The sequence below is a fragment of the Moschus berezovskii genome, chromosome 11 (genome assembly GCF_049115385.1).
Source record: "Moschus berezovskii isolate FMDL1 chromosome 11, NW_MosBer_1.0, whole genome shotgun sequence".
Lineage (NCBI taxonomy): Eukaryota > Metazoa > Chordata > Mammalia > Artiodactyla > Moschidae > Moschus > Moschus berezovskii.
In genome coordinates this window covers 47177277-47196625 of record NC_142470.1, presented here as the reverse complement: position 1 = coordinate 47196625, position 19349 = coordinate 47177277, and the positions used below count along the sequence as shown (strand labels likewise).

The 19349-nt window shown below is 41.4% G+C and overlaps 1 protein-coding gene across 2 annotated transcripts in view; it reads right to left on the bottom strand.

Annotated features, from left to right (window-relative positions):
• XPO1 (exportin 1) overlaps window positions 1–5245 on the bottom strand; it is a 43527-nt gene extending 38282 nt beyond the window's left edge. Inside the window, exons 1-3 of one of the 2 annotated variants that reach the window (XM_055399483.2) lie at window positions 5107–5243; window positions 4625–4750; window positions 1629–1760 (exon numbers count right to left, since the gene is read on the bottom strand). In XM_055399483.2, the coding sequence (XP_055255458.1) occupies window positions 1629–1754 (126 nt within the window). In that variant the 5' untranslated portion in view covers window positions 1755–1760; window positions 4625–4750; window positions 5107–5243. Of the gene's footprint in view, window positions 1–1628; window positions 1761–4624; window positions 4751–5106 lie in introns of both variants that reach the window. The other variant, XM_055399482.2, reaches the window with a different exon arrangement.
• Window positions 5246–19349: the final 14104 nt, after the last annotated feature.

The following is a 19349-nucleotide window of genomic DNA, read 5'->3' as shown; positions in this document are numbered from 1 at the left end:
AATTTTGCTTTTATAAATAGGAAAATATTTGTAAAAGCTTTTCTAAATCTGCTCTTTATTCACAAGTTAAATTTAACATAAATCACTATATCTCAACACTATGAAACATTACTAATAGTAGTATTACACCCTATTCTTCATAACCACTATTCCAGTTATAAGCGTAGAGCCCTGGTCTATTTAGTCATCATACTTTTAGACACTGTGAACCAGGTTAAAAAAGAACAAAGACTAAACAGCAGTGATAGCTTAATGATGTGATAAAATTAAACGCCCATCTTCCTAGTGGCTTACAGACTTGTGCTTCTAATACAAAGTTGAGCCCAACCTTGTTGTTGTTGTTCAGTCACAGACTGCAGCCCGCCAGGCTCCCATGTCCATGGGATTTCCCAAGCAAGAATACTGGAGTGGGTTGCCATTTCCTTCTCCAGAGGATCTTTCTGACCCAGGGATGGAACCTGTGTTTCCTGCACTGGCAGGCAGATTCTCTACCACTGAACCACCAAAGCCCATACCCCTCACTTCATGCATTTCAATCTTACTTTTTCATACTTTCTTCCCAAAGCAGCTGTTTTCCATACATCATGTTGGGATGAAATGGAGCTTAAAACTTCATGTTAAACATATAATCATCAGGAAACAACTACTACATGGTAAGTGTAGTAAATAGAGATACTTTTCAGAATGCTTTTGATGAAAAGCGCCTAGGAGTGTAAAACTACACTAACAAGCTTACAAAATCACTGAAGAGTTATTTTTTCCACTCATACAACTTACACGGTCCTCGGTGTTAGATTTCAGAAGGGAACAGAAATACTTCTATACTTGCTAATATTTATATACCATGTTTTTTAGACTATCTTCTACTATGTCCACCTTTTAGAGGTTTCTAAAAATTATGAAAGTAGCCAGGGTTTAATTAGGCAAATATTCAATATAACTCAGTATCTTGAAGATATACTATCTCCCAGAAATGTACTTTCTGGCAACAAAACTGTACTAAGATATCTGTCACGTCACTTTAAAAGATCTTTTTAACCCCAAAGCAAAAACTTTTACTTATTTAAAACTTTACATTATTAAGTCCACAGGGTGATGACTCAGAATGTTGTTTCTTATAACATATAAAAGTTTAAATTTATAAACACTTCTGTTTAAAATAAAACCCAACACCTTAAACTTATCAAAAGATTTTATGTTAAGACAATCTCCTGCTTTAACAGTAGCACTTTTACATGTGCTAAAATTGAGACACTTGGTATTGTTGGATTTTTAAAATAAGTTTTATCTGTGAAGTACTTCTGCAATTTAAATATTTCAAAATAGAAGACTATTAATTCCACTATATAGGGGACATACAACTCTTAACATCTACAAAACATTTACTACATTGGGATCTTTTAGTAAATGGGATAAAGGCTGCTGAAGGACATAAGAATATTTCAAAACGTTCCACTCTAAACTGAAAATATAACGCAATTTATTTTTATAGACCACCTCTCAGAGTTAATATATAATTCCAACTTAATACAAACTATGGAACACTTCGTTAAAAGGTGGTAATTTCAAATTTTATTTTAAACCCAGCAATTATTACGTTGCAATAATATTTTGGTCAGCTACTTTACCTGGGCTCCTTCTCCGTGGTATAAGCAATTCACCACATTGTCTAAAAGGTTGATATCCAGTTTTTGGCTGAAATCGAGCAGCTGACGAGCTGCATGGTCTGCTAACATTGTCATAATTGCTGGCATAGATTACTGAAAATAAAGAAAAAAAAATTTAAGGCGCCTATGACATTATCAGTCAAAAAGTTTTTACTCAAGTTATTTCACTTCCACCATGTTCTTACAAATACTTCACTTTGCATTTTGGAGATTTTTACCTAAACAACTGAGATAGTAAAAGCAAATCCTGAAACTACTTAGGTACTCCATAACTGCATTATTAGGATCTACTTTATTTTTAGACCTGAGAAAAATCATACTGTTCTACTAACATGCATATAAAGTTATCTTAACCTGTTTTAAAAACTTTATTAAAGAATTTACGGCCCTAAAACCTGATACAATTGAAAGTCTTGATCTCAAATTTTTAAATGGATGTCCCATTTAAAAAAAAAATTTTCATATGGATGTCCCCCTCTTCCTAAGCAGGACCTTTTAGCTCAGTAAAAGTTCACTTTCCCTTATTTCATGCTATTTTAATTTTTAAAACATATTGAAGACACTAAAAACTAAAAGTGGTATCAAAGTGTTTTCCTATATACAGCAATGATTTGCAGGAACCACAAGTCTTAACAAATCTCATACCCTTAATTTATATAGAATTTAAGCTTCTACATACAATGAAACCATCTACATTGTTTCTTCTTTGAATAAATGTGGGGGTTTAAATTACAAGTGCACAAGCTCCTTGAACATATATGGTCTAGAAAAAAAAACTTAATAGTAATATCTGAAGATTTTTTAGAAAAATTTCCAGGTATTCGCTAGCAAAGCAAAAAGCTTGCTATCACCTGGCAACCCACCCTGCAAAAAAAAAATGCAAATTCTATCATAACAGAAAAAGGAGCTTCTTCACTGGCTGAAATCTACTGGTTCATATGCCATGGTATCCTTTTAAGAGGATTCTACTCCAAGGGGCTGGCACATGTGCTCATTTTTATTGTCCAACATTATAAAAAATCTTCCCTTTTACTTTTCTTCAAAATCAGTGATGCTTAAGTCTGGCTAAATCAGTACTCAACCTTTTATGGGTCAAAATGCCTCACAATCAAAGGAACAGGATGGTTCTTGCCAATTTTAAAAAAATTCCCAACTTCGTATACAATTACAGACAGACGATTCAGGATACTCCGAAAGCCACGCATGAAACCTTGGGTTAAGCACTCCTGGTTTACAATACTTAGACCCAACAAGGTCATATGGTCATCTCTACTTCTCCCCCTCTTTTTAACCTTCCAAGACCAGGAAATGGGGTGACTAACCGGATTACACTGGATCTGAACAAACTAGCTTGTTAGGAAAAAGGCTTATTTCTCAGGTATTTTACAATAGTTTCAAAACATTCTTAATAACGGCAGCAATGTCAATTTTTAACTCAAATGTTTTAATGATGTTAACTACAACAAAGTAAAAGTCTGAAGGATCAATCAGCTAGGTTAGATATAACGAAAAGTTGAGTAATTATGAATTTAAAAGAATTACTAAGTCTTTCCATCCACTATTGACAGTGATGAGATTTCAAAAATTTCTACAGTAGTTATTAAATGTATTTCAAATACAAAATACTGGACACACAATATTTGATCTAAATACTAATAAAAACATATATATATACTGCACAAATGTCAAATGTAAATTCCCCTCATTCGAGTGCCATACGATTTTAAAAATAAGACCAATCTTAAAAATTGAGGCTGAAAAGCCAAGTCCACAAAGAACCAAGATATCTCTACACATCAAAAGTTTTTGATGGGGGGAGTGGTTAAATACTGAATGAACTTTTATTCTTATTAGTCCTATCACAATGTAATAGCCAAAACCAAAAATAAAGTGACTCTTAAAAAGTTTTCAAGTACATTGTTCTTACAAATTCCTTCGAAACAAATTCCTGTGAATAGATGAGGTTCAGAATAGAAGCTTGTGTTAAATACAGCAGGGCATGCCACCCTTAAAACTAGCTGCTATCTTCGAAATGACCTACCTATTCTTGAACTGTAAGTAGTACAGAAATGGCGGCTTTCTGGTCAATGCCAAGCACATTTAGTCTCCCAAATCAAATAGCTTCCAAAACATTCTTTCCACTAACAGCAGTGTCCCACACGCTTAAGATATACAATCAGGCAGATAGCAAAAGCCACAGAGGGAGAGGTAAGAGAGACCACAAAAGCCTTTTCTACCTAAGACATCCAACCCTAAATTCCACTCACAGTATAGTAAATATAAAGTATTAACCAGCCATGTGGTGATTCCACAAGTGACTACCAAAATACCTCCTTTGCCACTTCAAACTGAAGAGGCAGGCAGCTACACACTGCGGGTTCCCATCCCAAACCCAGAAAATCGTAACTGCTGCTTTATGATAACTACATATTAGGTCAAATAAGCAAGTCTCTACAAGGAGAAACTGCTACTTTAGGTGTGTGAGCAACTGCCTGCTTCATTCAGTAGAAACACACCTCACTAAGGCCCGCCCTCCCCCTCTCTTCCCACCCGAAGCGAAGTGCAGCACTTCTAACTATAGCAGACTGGAGCACGCTCTCACCCCGCCCATACTCGGAGGAGGCATTTAGACCAGGCGCCTGAAGTTCACCGCCCCATTCTCTATGCAGCATGGCCTCTGCGTGATCAGAGGAGGTCCGCGTCGCGCAAATCTTTTAATACTTCCTCCAGCACACCATTTCCTCCCACCCACCCCAAACTCAGGCATCGGAATACAGGAGATTCAGGGTATCATCTACTGTACAACGCCAGCAGTAAATGAGTTGATCACTTTTAACACAGCCAAGTCCCCCGAAACAAGCTACAGCACGGAACCTCATCTGCAGATCCCTGAAAAATCAACTAACCTTTCCTGCTTCTAATTCTACTCTTAAAAAAGCCAGAGATTCTGAGTTTACCTGCAGGAGGAGCAAGGACTCCACAGCCCCTCCCTCCCGCGCTCCCAAGCTCTCCACCGAAGGGCCACGTGATGCAGGCGGACGTTTCAATGCTGCTGCACTAAATATTTCTGGAAACTTCCACTCCTAATAATTTACAGAAATGTTCCTGAAATCGCCCCAACTTCTCCCCAGCCCACTGGGCTGGGGGAAGCCCTTCCACCCCCGCGCCGGGCCCCACTTCACTATCTCGCTCCTTGCCTTCCGCCACCGCTCCCCGCACACGCGAATGACCCAGCCAGCGCTCCACTCCCGCGGCCGCCTCCCCGCCTCCATCCCCCAGCAGCAGACGCGGCTCCATTCAATCGCAAGCTCTGCTGTGGGCCCGCCGCCGCCTCCCCGGCTCGCCTCCCGCGGCCGCCGCCGCCGCGCCCCACGCCAGCCTCCTCCCGCCCAGCCGCGCCGCCGCCCGACCCTCGGCCCCGAAGACATAGTCGACTTACCCAGAGATTGAACCAACTGCTTCTTCTTTCCTTGTCGGGGTATTAGGGCAAGGGAGGACGGGGAGGGGGGAGAGGGGAGGGAAATCAAGGTGGGTTTCACAGTTTTCCCACCTTAAAAAAGAAATTTACAAACGAAGAGGATGAGGGCAAAAAAAAAAAAAAAGCTCAACAATATTTACTATTTCGGGGACACCTCCCGCCGATACGCACACTCACCCGCCCCCCCCAAGAAAGGAGAATTAATCTGTGGATAAATGCTCCCGCCTGGCTGGGGAGTGAGGGAAGGGGGAGGGGAACGGGGTCAAGTCCCAAAGATTCAGCCCCAGGGGGACCCTCCAGCCACAGGCGGCAGCAGGAGCGGCAGGAGTAGGGGCTGTAGAGTCCACACGGCCGGGGGACGCTCTGCTGCCAGTTGCAGTCCGATTTCCCCCTACCAAAATACGGCTCCCTCTCTCACGCGGCTCCGGCGCTGGCCCCCCCCCCCACCCAGGCTCGCCTAAACTTTCCCCCCTTCTCCTGCTCCTCAGCGACTGGTGGTTCCCCCCTCCCCCTCTGGGTGGTTGCACGGACTGCAGCAGCAAAGACTGGAACAGGCACCGCCGCCCGGGCTGTAGCTACTGTTGCTCTTGCTGATGCTGTAGCTCCCGCTGCTCCTGCCGCGGCCGCTGCAGCCGCTTCTCCCCCTCCTCCTAGTGCCTCAAACTCGGAACCGGTTGAAACCGGTTCAGACTGGGAGATTCCATCTCGGTTGAGTTTTCAGCCCATGGCGCCGCGGAGCGTTTGGAACCTGGGCCTCCGCCCCCAGCCCGCCCGCCCATTGGCCGGTTCCAGCCACAGCCGCGCCATCAGCGTACCTTCTACTGGCCAGAGCGCCTGTCAATCCCACTTCAAGGCGCCACACAAGCCCGCTGCTTAGGCCCCCGCCTCTTTCCAGCAGCGATTTGCCCGCAGAGTGGGGGAGGGGAAGTGGGGCGGGTCGCAAAGGAACGAGGAGGGGGGGGATGGAGGAGAAGGAGGTGGGACGAAGAGTTGAACCGAGTAGAGAGAAGAGCAAAGAGAAGCCGTGCGGAGGATTGGTTCCAGCGAGCTGTCAATCAAACGTGGCCCGCCCTCGACTTCCCGCCCCCTCCCGCCGCTCCCCCTCCCGTTGCTTAGCCCGCAGGCCCGGCCTTTCCGGCCCGCTCATTGGCTGGGCGCCTTTGGTGACGGAGGGAGTGGGGCGCAGCTGGTGAGCTAGTGGAGGCGCGAGTTTGAGCGCGGTGCGCGCCAGCCAGCATTCTCTCGGTTTCTATCAGACCCGCGCTGGCCCGCCCCTGCCGGGTCCCGCCAGCCTTCGGGGCCTGAGCCCGCCGGGATCCGGACCCGCCCCCTCAGATGGGGGCTGCGCTCCTAAAAGAGGGCACACCCAGCTGTGTTTTTCATGGGGAAGGGTGGGGTGGAAAAAAGGAGCGAAAAGACCTCAGTGGAGGCCAACTGTAGGCCCCAGACCTCTCTAATCCATTTTAAATGCCTGGTTTGGGGACCAGAATGTTGAGAAGGTGAGGTGTGGGGCGTGCACTCTTTTCGCCTAGTAATTTTCTCGGAGATGTAGACAAGGTACCTAAATAGTTCGTGGTCAAGTCTTTTTCAGATTTACCTCGGTGTCTCCCCAGGCTGAATGTGGCCTCTTCAACAAGGACTCCTTCCTAAAAATTAAGACACTATATAATCCCTGTAATTGGCTTAACATCGCGTGTGTTTTTGTTGGGTAAGCTTCCATGCCAACCACTCTTGATCTTCCCCAACCCTAGGTTTTTTCTTTCAGCATAGCTGCCCTTTGCATACTTTATTATCACCAAATAGTATTTTCTACGAAAGACACAGGCGCGTGGCCCTTCACATGGTTGCCTCTTTTGTCCTCAAGAGCCCATCAAGTGCTTCAGTGATTGTTCTTTGCTGAAGAAATCGCAAGCAGCCCACCAAATTTTAGTAGGCCTATTGTGGCACCAAGAGGTTGATAAAAGGTTTATTAAATCACAGTTTTCTTCAGCAAATTCTCACTCACGATGGACTGAAACGTAACTCCCTCGCCTTCCACTAGATGTACCAAAACGATACTGGATTCCTTTCAGACCTAAAATTTTTATTCATTGCCTAACTGAATTATATCAAACCAAATTGTATAATATACATGATATACACACTGATCACTTGGAATACTTACATTCTATTACTATAAAAACTTTTAAAAGTTTTTCCCTCCACATTTTCAGCTCTTAGAACAAACAGGTCACTGAATTTTTTTTTTTTTAGATGAGAGAATAATAGGAATAAAAACTGACTGGTTCTAAGACCTGGCTTTGGTCAGAATGGGATCTTGGACAAGTCACTTCACCTCTTTGGGCCTCAGTTTCTTTCTCACCCATTCATGCCTCTCATCCATGTAAGAATCAACGGATGTGAAGGAGCAGTGCGACCCATAAAGCACTTTGGATTGTAAAGGTCGAATTATTCCAGCTTGCTGACCCCTTCTTTGGCTGTTTTCATCCCATGTTTAAATCATAGACCTTCAGTTCAGTTCAGTCGCTCAGTCGTCTCCGACTCTTTGCGACCCCATGAATCACAGCACGCCAGGCCTCCCTGTCCATCACCAACTCCCAGAATTCACTCAAACTCTTGTCCATCGAGTCGGTGATGCCATCACAGCCCTGAGGAAGTCATATTGTCTGACCATAGTGAATCAGATGTAAATGTTTCCCCCATTATTTTTGCCTATAGTTAGCCAAGAAGTGACAGGAGCAGACGATTATGTTTGATCACTATATTTTAATAATCAAATTCAGAACAACGGTTTGACATATTTCTAATACTTTTTTCATTGTGTTCATTTGTTGGAATCAAACAGGCTTCAAGCCTTGGAGTGGGATAGGAACAAGGAAGTGTAAGTAAATTAGTATTGAGTGTCTGCCTGCTATCTAGCAGGCTGTTGGAGACTTTCCGTACAATATTTCACTGAATTCTTACAACAACCCTGGGAAGTAGTCTTTTCCAGATCCCACTCTTGCTCCCTACCACCCTCTATCAAGCACACTTATGCACAGGTACCTATGACCCCACAGTAGTTGAGTCAATTTAGGACCTGTGTTTGTGTTCTTTTTGATAGGTCACATTGTCTCACAAAACTGTAACATCCAAAATAAGAAGAACAGAAACCCATAAATTCCTTTTCACTACTTGTCACTTATTTCTATTAAAATTTTTTTCAATTTAAAAAGAGTAACACATGATTATGGTTAACTCAAACAGTGAAGGGGAAGGTAAAGTTGGTACCTGTGGATTGGAAAGATGCCATTTCTTTCACATAAAAGCATACCAGTAACTATTAGGCAATTAGAATCAGAAAAGAAAGTAAAATAAAGAAAAAGTTGATATTGATCCAGTCATTCAACAATATTATATTGAGGTCCCAGTAATTGCTGGTCACAGACCTAAGTGCTAATGATTTGAAAGGGAGCAAATTCTACCAAAATCTCTACTTTTACTGAACTTTGAGTTTAATGCAGAACACTGGGAGTAAATAACAAGTCAGAGAAATGGTATATTGTACAGTGATAAGTGCTAAGGTTAAAAATGAATCTAGGGCACTTTCCGGGTGGTCCAGTGGCTAAGACTCCATGCTCCCAATGCAGGCAGCCAGGGTTTGATCCCTGGTCAGGGAACTAGATCCTACATGCTTCAGCTAAGAGTTCACCAGCTGCAACTAAAAGGTCCCACATACCACAACTAAGGCCTGGCACAGACAAATAAATAAATGACTCTGGATATTGGAGAAGGGAATCAAGGGATGGTACAATTTTAGATAAGGTGATTGAGGAAGGTGATACCTAGAATGTAACATTCAATGAAAAACCTGAAGGAAATGAAGGAGGAAGTACTTGCAAGTCTTTGGGAGATGACCTTTCTAGGAAAATGGAAAAATAAAGACCTGTAGGCAAGTGCAGGTTTGGTGCTGTATTTACACTATGATTTAGAGCCAGTTCAACTGATTCCTGGTAGCCAATTCTTAACTTTTCAAGAATTTTGCAAGCTGGTTGTCAAACATAGTCATTATAAAAAATTAAATTATGTAAACTTCAGTTCAGTTCAGTTCAGTCACTCAGTCGTGTCCGACTCTCCACGACCCCATGAATCACAGCACGCCAGGCCTCCCTGTCCATCACCAACTCCCGGAGTTCACTCAAACCCATGTCCACAGAGTTGGTGATGCCATACAGCCATCTCATTCTCTGTTGTCCCCTTCTCTTCCCGCCCCCAACCTTTCCCAGCATCAGAGTCTTTTCCAGTGAGTCAACTCGTCGCATGAGGTGGCCAAAGTATTGCAGTTTCAGCTTTAGCATCAGTCCTTCCAATGAACACCCAGGATCGATCTCCCTTAGAATGGACTGGTTGGATCTCCTTGCAGTCCAAGGGACACTCAAGAGTCTTCTCCAACACCACAGTTCAAAAGCATCAATTCTTCGGCGATCAGCTTTCTTCACAGTCCAACTCTCACATCCATATATGACCACGGGAAAAACCATAGCCTTGACTAGACGGACCTTGGTTGGCAAAGTAATGTCTCTGCTTTTTAATATACTATCAAGGTTGGTCATAACTTTCCTTCCAAGGAGTAAGCATCTTTTAATTTCATGGCTGCAATCAGCATCCGCAGTGATTTTGGAGCCCAAAAAATTAAAGTCTGACACTATTTCCACTGTTTTTCCATCTATTTCGCATGAAGTGATGGGACCAGATGCCATGATCTTTGTTTTCTGAATGTTGAGCTTCAAGCCAACCTTTTCACTCTCTTCTTTCACTTTCATCAAGAGGCTTTTGAGTTCCTCTTCACTTTCTGCCATAAGGGTAGTGTCATCTGCATATCTGAGGTTTTTGATATTTCTCCCAGCAATCTTGATTCCAGATCGTGCTTCTTCCAGCCCAGCGTTCCTCATGATGTACTCTGCATATAAGTTAAATAAGTAAGGTGACAATATACAGCCTTGATGCACTCCTTTTCCTATTTGGAACCAGTCAGTTGTTCCATGTACAGTTCTGACTGTTGCTTCCTGACCTGCATACAGGTTTCTCAAGAGGCGGGCCAGGTGGTCTGGTATTCCCATCTCTTTCAGAATTTTCCACAGTTTATTGTGATCCACACAGTCAAAGGCTTTGTAAACTTACTATTAAGTAAATAAGTTATCTTAAAAGCAAAGGTAATATATACTCAAAATTTATCACTTCTTAATTACTTCATTTTAGTATTGGACTGTGAAGAAAGCTGATCGCCGAAGAATTGATGCTTTTGAACTGTGGTGCTGGAGAAGACTCTTGAGAGACCCTTGGACTGCAAGGAGATCCAACCAGTCCATTCTAAAGGAGATCAGTCCTGGGTTTTCATTGGAAGGACTGATGCTAAAGCTGAAACTCAAATACTTTGGCCACCTCATGCAATGAGTTGACTCACTGGAAAAGACTCTGATGCTGGGAGGGATTGGGGTGGGAGGAGATGGGGACGACAGAGAGTGAGATGGCTGGATGGCATCACCGACTCAATGGACATGAGTTTGAGTGAACTTCGGGAGTTGGTGATGGACAGGGAGGACTGGCGTGCTGCGATTCATGGGGTTGCAGAGAGTCGGACACAACTGAGCGACTGAACTGAACTGAACTGGTGCTCTTGGTGGCTCAGACAGTAAAGCGTCTGCCTACAATGTGGGAGACCCAGCTTGGATCCCTGGGTCAGGAAGATCCTCTGAAGAAGGAAATGGCAACCCACTCTAGTATTCTTGCCTGGAAAATCCCATGGACTGGTAGGCTACAGTCCATGGGGTCACAAAAAGTCAGACACGACTAAGTGACTAAACTTTCAGCTTTCACTTTCATGCTTTTGAGATTATTTACATCAATGGTATTTGCATAATGAAAATACTGTATGATGAAGTGCTATGACAAATCTCTTTACAACTTAATAATAATATTCACTCAGTCGTGTCTGACTCTTTGCAACCCCATAGACTGTAGCCTACCAGGCTCCTCTGTCCATGGGATTTTCCAGGCAATAGTACTGGAGTGGATTGCCATTTCCTTCTCCAAGGGATCTTCCCAACCCAGGGCTCGAACCCGGGTCTCCCACATTGAAGACAGACGCTTTACCGTCTGAGCCACCAGGGAAATCCTCACAACTTCATAACCTGTGACAATCACTGGTAGCTTGAAATTGGCCATAATGGGAATACTTATACCATGGAAGTCAGTTATAGCAACAAAGGGGCTGGGTGATATAGGGTCTTACTCTAGGCTGTTGAAAACACTTTGACTTGTTTTCTCAGTGAGAGTGGGAGCCAAGTGTTTGAAATCAGACAAGATGACTTGACCTGACTTCAGATTATAACAGAATCACTCTAGATGTTATGATGAGACTAGATTGGTTCTAGTCTCATGGTTAGAAAAGGAGAGATGTATTAGGAGACTCTACATTAATCCAGGAATAGAAGTGGTAGTCTTAGAAGTATTCAAAGTCTGAATATGTTCATATTTTGAAAGGAGAGTCAAAAGAACTGTATTGAATTGGGATGTGTGAAGGAGAGGATTTGAGGATGACTCCATGGATTTTTGGCTTCAGTGAATGGAAAGGTGTAGTTTCCATTTTCTGAGATGGGCTTCAGGAGAAACAAGTTGAAGCAAATGGGGCTGAATTAGGATCTCAATTTTTCACCATCTGTCCTTAAAGGCAGGGGCTTTGTGCCAACTTCTTAGTTGAGCTTGAGAACTATTTGTTGAATTCATGAATTAATCTTTTTTGGTTTTTGTAATAGAACAAAGTCCTGGAAATTAATGTTGATGAGAAGATGTTACCAGATGTGAAATTCTGTGACTCTATGACTCTGAAGAGTCATAAAAGGAGAAAAGCTCCTAGATGTCACTCCGAACTAGATCCATTTTCCTTCCTTTAGTTCTCACCACTTAGTAGTGACATTGCTTTGCAGCTTTCTGGTTGTCTAATTGTTTCTAGTTGTCTGATCAGAAGCAGAAAACTTAGAAAGAGGATGATAAGAATAGTAATACATTACCAAATTTCCCTGGTGGCTCAGAGGGTAAAGCGTCTGCCTCCAATGCTGGAGACCCAGGTTCGATCCCTGGGTCGGGAAGATCCCCCTGGAGAAGGAAACGGTAACCCACTCCAGTATTCTTGCCTGGAGAATCCTATGGACGGAGAAGCCTGGTAGGCTACAGTCCACGGGGTCGCAAAGAGTCGGACACGACTGAGTGACGGAACACACACACACCAAATTTTGATAACATTTTATCAAAATTATGTTTCAAAACCTCTCTTATAATAAACTGAAAATAGATTCTAATAAGAGTAAAAAAAATGACCTGTCACATACTCTGACTTTGGAAGAAAAGAACATAACAAAGTTAGAGGGTCCATTTCAGTGGTTCTCAATGGGGGCAATTTAATCCCCAAGGAGACATTTAGCAAAAAAAAAACCATCATTAGCCAATGCCAGAACCAGAGGACATTACATGCCCAGGTAGATCAGAAAGTGTAAGTAATAATATTAGGTTGATGAAAAAGTAATTGTGGTTTCAGACTGTGAATTTTAAATCATTATAACTAGGCTCAAAATATCTTTATTAATCAAAATAGGAACCATTACAGTCAACCCATTTTTGCTAATAAGAAATAAGTTTGTTTATTCCTGTAGCATAAAATTCTGTGCTTTGGATTCAGTGAAGTTTTGGAAAGCATTTCCTGCATCTTGCTGGTTGTGGAAGCATTTTTTCTGCAAAAAGTTGTCAAGATGCTCAAAGAAGTGGTGGTCGGTTGGCTAGAGGTCAAGTGAATTTGGCAAATGAGGCAAAACTTCCTAGTCCAATTCATTCAACTTTCAAAGTGTTGCTTGTGCAACATGCAGTCAGGCATTGTCCTGGAGAAGAATTGGGCCCTTTCTGTTGACCAAAAGCAGTTTTCAGTGCCTCTTATCAATTTGCTGAACATATTCTCAGATGTAATGGCTTCACTGGGATTCAGAAAACTGTAGTGGGTCAGATGGGCAGCAGGTCACCGAGCAGTGACCATGATCTTTTTTTGGTGCAAGTTTGGCTCTGAGAAGCGTTTTGGAGCTTCTTCGAGGTCTAACCACTGAGCTGGTTGTCACTGGTTGTTGTATAAAATTCACTTTTCGCTTCATGTCACAGTCCGATTGAGAAATGGTTTGTTGTTGCTGCATAGACTAAGCGAAGACAACACTTCAAATGACAATTTTTTTGATTTTCAGTCAGCTCATGACACACCAGCTTATCGAGCTTTTTCACCTTTCCAATTTGCTTCAAATGCCAAACAAGCATAGGATGGCTGACGTTGATTTCTTTGGTAACTTCTCATGCTGTTGTAAGATTGGCTTTGGTGATTCTTCTCAGTTGGTCATTGTCAACTTCTGATGGCAAGCTGCTGCACACCTCATCTTCAAGGGTATCCTCTCCTTTGCAAAATGTCTTGAACCACCACTGCACTGTATGTTCATTAGCAATTCCTGGGCCAAATGCGTTGATGTTCTGAGTTGTCTCCACTGCTATACAACCCATTCTTAACTCAAATAAAAAAAACTGCTCAAATTTGCTTTTTTTCCCATTTCTATAGTCTAAAATAAAATAAATATCAAGTAATAAAGTGAAAGTGAAAGTCACTCAGTCGTGTCTGACTCTTTGTGACCCCATGGACTATACAATCTATGGAATTCTCCAGGCCAGAATACTGGAGTGGGTATCCTTTCCCTTCTCCAGGGGATCTTCCCAAGCCAGGGATCGAACCCAGGTCTCCTGCATTGCAGAAAGATTCTTTACCAGCTGAGCCACAAGGGAAGCCCAGCAAGTAATGTCATTAACAAAAAAATATAAAGTGAGAAATGTGCATTAAAATGATGTATGCTGCTGCTGCTGCTGCTAAGTCACTTCAGTCATGTCCGACTCTGTGTGACCCCATTGACGGCAGGCCACCAGGCTCCCCCGTCCCTGGGCTTCTCCAGGCAAGAACACTGGAGTGGGTTGCCATTTCCTTCTCCAATGTGTGAAAGTGAAAAGTGAGAGTGAAGTCGCTCAGTCATGTCTGACTCGTAGCGACCCCATGGACTGCAGCCTACCAGGCTCCTCCGTGGGATTTTCCAGGCAAGAGTACTGGAGTAGCTTGCCATTGCCTTTTCTGAAATGATGTATAACATAACACATTTATTTAAGAATGTATTCCAATATCAAATGGCAAAGTTCAACGTTACAAAATCACAATTACTTTTGCACCAACCTAACAACACAAAAACATTATTGGAGTGCTACTAATATCTAGTGGGTGACAGCCAGGGATGCTGCTAAACATTCTGCAATATACAGGACAGGTCCCCACAACAAAGAATTCAGTTCAGTCATTCAGTCGTGTCCGACTCTCCACAACCCCATGAATCACAGCACGCCAGGCCTCCCTGTCCATCACCAACTCCTGGAGTTCACTCAAACTCATGTCCATCGAGTCGGTGATGCCATCCAGCCATCTCATTCTCTGTCGTCCCCTTCTCCTCCCACCCCCAACCTTTCCTAGCATCAGAGTCTTTTCCAGTGAGACAATTCGTCTCATGAGGTGGCCGAAGTATTGCAGTTTCAGCTTTAGCATCAGTCCTTCCAATGAACACCCAGATGAGATATTGCCATTTGCAGCAACATGGATAGATCTAGAGATTATCATACTGAGTGAATGTCAGACAGAGAAAGATAAGTATTATATGATATCACTTATATGTAGAATCTTTAAAAAAGTACAAATGAACTTCTTTACAAAACAGAAACAGACTCACAGACATAGAAAACAAACTCAAGGTTACCAAAAGGGAAAAGGGGTGAAAAGAGAGAAATCAGGAGTCTGGGGTTAATAGACACATACTATTACATATAAAATAGATAAAGAGCAAGGATTTATTGTATTTAGCACTGGGAACTATATTCAATATCTTGTAATAACCTATAATGGAAAAGAGTCTGAATACCTTTCTATATAGCTGAAACTAACACAATTATTGTAAATCAGGGTCTTCTCTGGCAGTTTAGTGGTTAAGGCTCTGTGCTTCCACTGCAGGAGGCACAGGTTCGATTCCTGGTTGGGGAACTAAGATCCTGCATGCCACATTATGCAGCCAAAAAAACTTGTAAGTCAATTAACATTAAAAAAAGAACAAGTATAATAATGGCTAACATCTACTGAGCACTTAATATGTGCCAGGAAGTTTACGAAGCACTTCATGATTTTATTCATTTAATTTTCACAATAACCCAGTGAGGTAGGAGCTATTATTATTGCCATTTTAAGATGGGAGAACACAGAAAGTTAAGGTATCCGAAAATAAAGTGAAAAGTATACATGGATACCCTGATTTTTAAAAGTGAGTGAATGAAATGTGAAGTTTCCTAGAAAGAATAAATTCTTTTGGTTCTTATTCCTTTCCATTTGGGCGTACATTTCAAAACCCTGTAAGAAAAGAAAGAGAAATACTATTATCTAGAAGGACTGGAACACGTGGACATAATGAGAGCCTTAAAAAGGAAAAGAAAGAAAAAGCTTGATTCTAATTTAACCAAATTAGAAACTTTCAAATGCTCTTACAATATATTTTAGAACTATGGCCAAATTCTCATAGAAAAAAGTTAGTATAAATCCTATACAATGTTGTAAATCAACTATATTTCAATAAAACTTTTAAAAATCCTGTAAGTTATTTACTTATTTAACCATTCTAAATTTATTTCAATAGCAAGTACATTTGGTTAAGCATTTTGAAAATTGCCACAATTTATGGAATCTTTTCTTAAGAACAATCTAACATGATTTGCCAGTACAACTCTCTATTTGTAACATAGCTAGAATCTGAAGATTTTCAAATGAATAAGAATATTTGAACCACTTTTCACATGGAAGGTGAAGTGAAAAATATTACAGAACTATACAGACCATTATAGATATAATTTCAGTATCTAATCCTCTGAAGATGAAGCTTATGCCATTTATCTAAGAAACATAGAAAACTATATATACAATTATAATTAATGACACTTGGTATTTTTTCTTTTTTCTTTTTGTAATCATTATTCTGTTTATTAAGAGTCTAATATATATTGGGCAAACTTACTATATACAAAGCAAACTTGTTTATCCTGGAATGTAGAGTGAAGTGGGCCTTAGGAAGCATCACTACAAACAAAGCTAGTGGAGGTGATGGAATTCCACTTGAGCTATTTCAAATCCTGAAAGATGATGCTGGGAAAGTGCTGCACTCAATATGCCAGCAAATTTGGAAAACTCAGCAGTGTCCACAGGACTGGAAAAGATCAGTTTTCATTCCAATCCCAAAGAAAGGCAATGCCAAAGAAAGCTCAAACTACCACACAATAGTACTCATCTCACACGCTAGTAAAGTCATGCTCAAAATTCTCCAAGCCAGGCTTCAGCAATATGTGAACCGTGAACTCCCAGATGTTCAAGCTGGCTTTAGAAAAGGCAGAGGAACCAGAGATCAAATTGCCAACATCTGCTGGATCATCAAAAAAGCAAGAGAGTTCCAGAAAAACATCTGTTTCTGCTTTATTGACTATGCTAAAGCCTTTGACTGTGTGGATCACAACAAACTGTGGGAAATTCTGAAAGAGATGGGAATACCAGATCACCTGACCTGCCTCCCAAGAAACTATATGCAGGTCAGGAAGAAACAGTTAGAACTGGACATTGAACAACAGACTGGTTCCAAATCAGGAAAGGAGTACATCAAGGCTGTATATTGTCACCCTGCTTATTTAACTTTATGCAGAGTACATCATGAGAAACGCTGGGCTGGAGGAAGCACAAGCTAGAATTGAGATTGCCGGGAGAAATATCAATAACCTCAGATATGCAGATGGCACCACCCTTATGGCACAAAGTGAAGAAGAACTAAAGAGCCTCTTGATGAAAGTGAAAGAGGAGAGTGAAAAAGTTGGCCTAAAGCTCAACATTCAGAAAACTAAGATCATGGCATCTGGTCCCATCACTTCATGGAAAATAGATGGGGAAACAGTAGCTGACTTTATTTTTTTGGGCTCCAAAATCACTGCGGATGCTGATTGCAGCCATGAAATTACTTTTTTTCTTTTTTTTCTTTTATTTTATTTTTATTGGAGGCTAATTATTTTACAATATTATATTGGTTGGTTTTGCCATACATCGACATAAATCCGCCCCGGGTGTATATGAGTTCCCCTTTCTGAATCCCCTTCCCACCTCCCTCCTCTCCTTATCCTTCCTCTGGGTCATCCCTGCACACCAGCACCGAGCATCCTGTATCATGCATGCATTGACCCTGAACTGGTGATTCGTTTCACATATGATAATAAACGTGTTTCAGTGCCATTCTCCCAAATCATCCCACCCTCACCCTCTCCCACAGAGTCCCAAAGACTGTTTTATACATCTGTGTCTCTTTTGCTGTCTCGTATACACGGTTATCGTTTCCATCTTTCTAAATTCCATATATATGCGTTAGTATACTGTATTGGTGTTTTTCTTTCTGGCTTACTTCACTCTGTATAATAGGCTCCAGTTTCATCCACCTCATTAGAACTGATTCAAATGCAATCTTTTTAATGGCTGAGTAATACTCCATTGTGTATATGTACCAAAGCTTTCTTATCCATTCATCTGCTGATGGACATCTAGGTTGCTTCCATGTCCTGGCTATTATAAACAGTGCTGCGATGAACATTGGAGTACATGTGTCTCTTTCAATTCTGGTTTCCTCGGTGTGTATGCCCAGGAGTGCGATTGCTGGATCATATGGCAGTTCTATTTCCAGTTTTTTAAGGACTCTCCACACTGTTCTCCATAGTGGCTGTACTAGTTTGCATTCCCACCAGCAGTGTAAGAGGGTTCCTTTCTCTCCACACCCTCTCCAGCATTTATTGCTTGTAGACTTTTGGATAGCAGCCATTCTGACTGGTGTGTAATGGTATCTCATTGTGGTTTTGATTTGCATTTCTCTGATAATGAGTGATGTTGAGCATGTTCATGTGTTTGTTAGCCATTTGTATGTCTTCTTTGGAGAAATGTCTGTTAGTTCTTTGGCCCATTTTTTGATTGGGTCGTTTATTTTTCTGGAATTGAGCTGCAGGAGCTGCTTGTATATTTTGGAGATTAATTCTTTGTCTGTTGTTTCATTTGCTATTATTTTCTCCCATTCTGAAGGCTATCTTTTCACCTTGCTTATAGTTTCCTTTGCTGTGCAGAAGCTTTTGGTTTTAATTAGGTCCCATTTGTTTATTTTTGCTTTTATTTCCAATATTCTGGGAGGTGGGTCATGGAGGATCCTGCTGTGATTTATGTCGGAGAGTGTTTTGCCTATGTTCTCCTCTAGGAGTTTTATAGTTTCTGGTTTTACATTTAGATCTTTAATCCATTTTGATTTTATTTTTGTGTATGGTGTTAGGAAGTGTTCTAGTTTCATTCTTTTACAAGTGGCTGACCAGTTTTCCCAGCACCACTTGTTAAAGAGACTGTCTTTTCTCCATTTTATATTCTTGCCTCCTTTGTCGAAGATAAGGTGTCCATAGGTGCGTGGATTTATCTCTGGGCTTTCTATTTTGTTCCATTGATCTATATTTCTGTCTTTATGCCAGTACCATACTGTGATGACTGTGGCTTTGTAGTAAAGCCTGAAGTCCGGCAGGTTGATTCCCCCAGTTCCATTCTTCTTCCTCAAGATTGCTTTGGCTATTCGAGGTTTTTTGTATTTCCATACAAATTGTGAGATTATTTGTTCTAGTTCTGTGAAAAATATCGTTGGTAGCTTGATAGGGATTGCATTGAATGTATAAATTACTTTGGGTAGTATACTCATTTTCACAATATTTATTCTTCCAATCCACGAACACGGTATATTTCTCCATCTATTGGTGTCCTCTTTGATTACTTTCACCAGTGTTTTATAGTTCTCTATGTACAAGTCTTTTGTTTCTTTAGGTAGATATATTCCTAAGCATTTTATTCTTTTCGTTGCAACAGTGAATGGAATAGTTTCCTTAATTTCTCTTTCTATTTTCTCATTATTAGTGTATAGGAATGATTGCAGCCATGAAATTAAAAGATGCTTAGTCCTTTGAAGGAAAGTTATGACCAACCTAGACAGCATATTAAAAAGCAGAGACAACACTTTGTC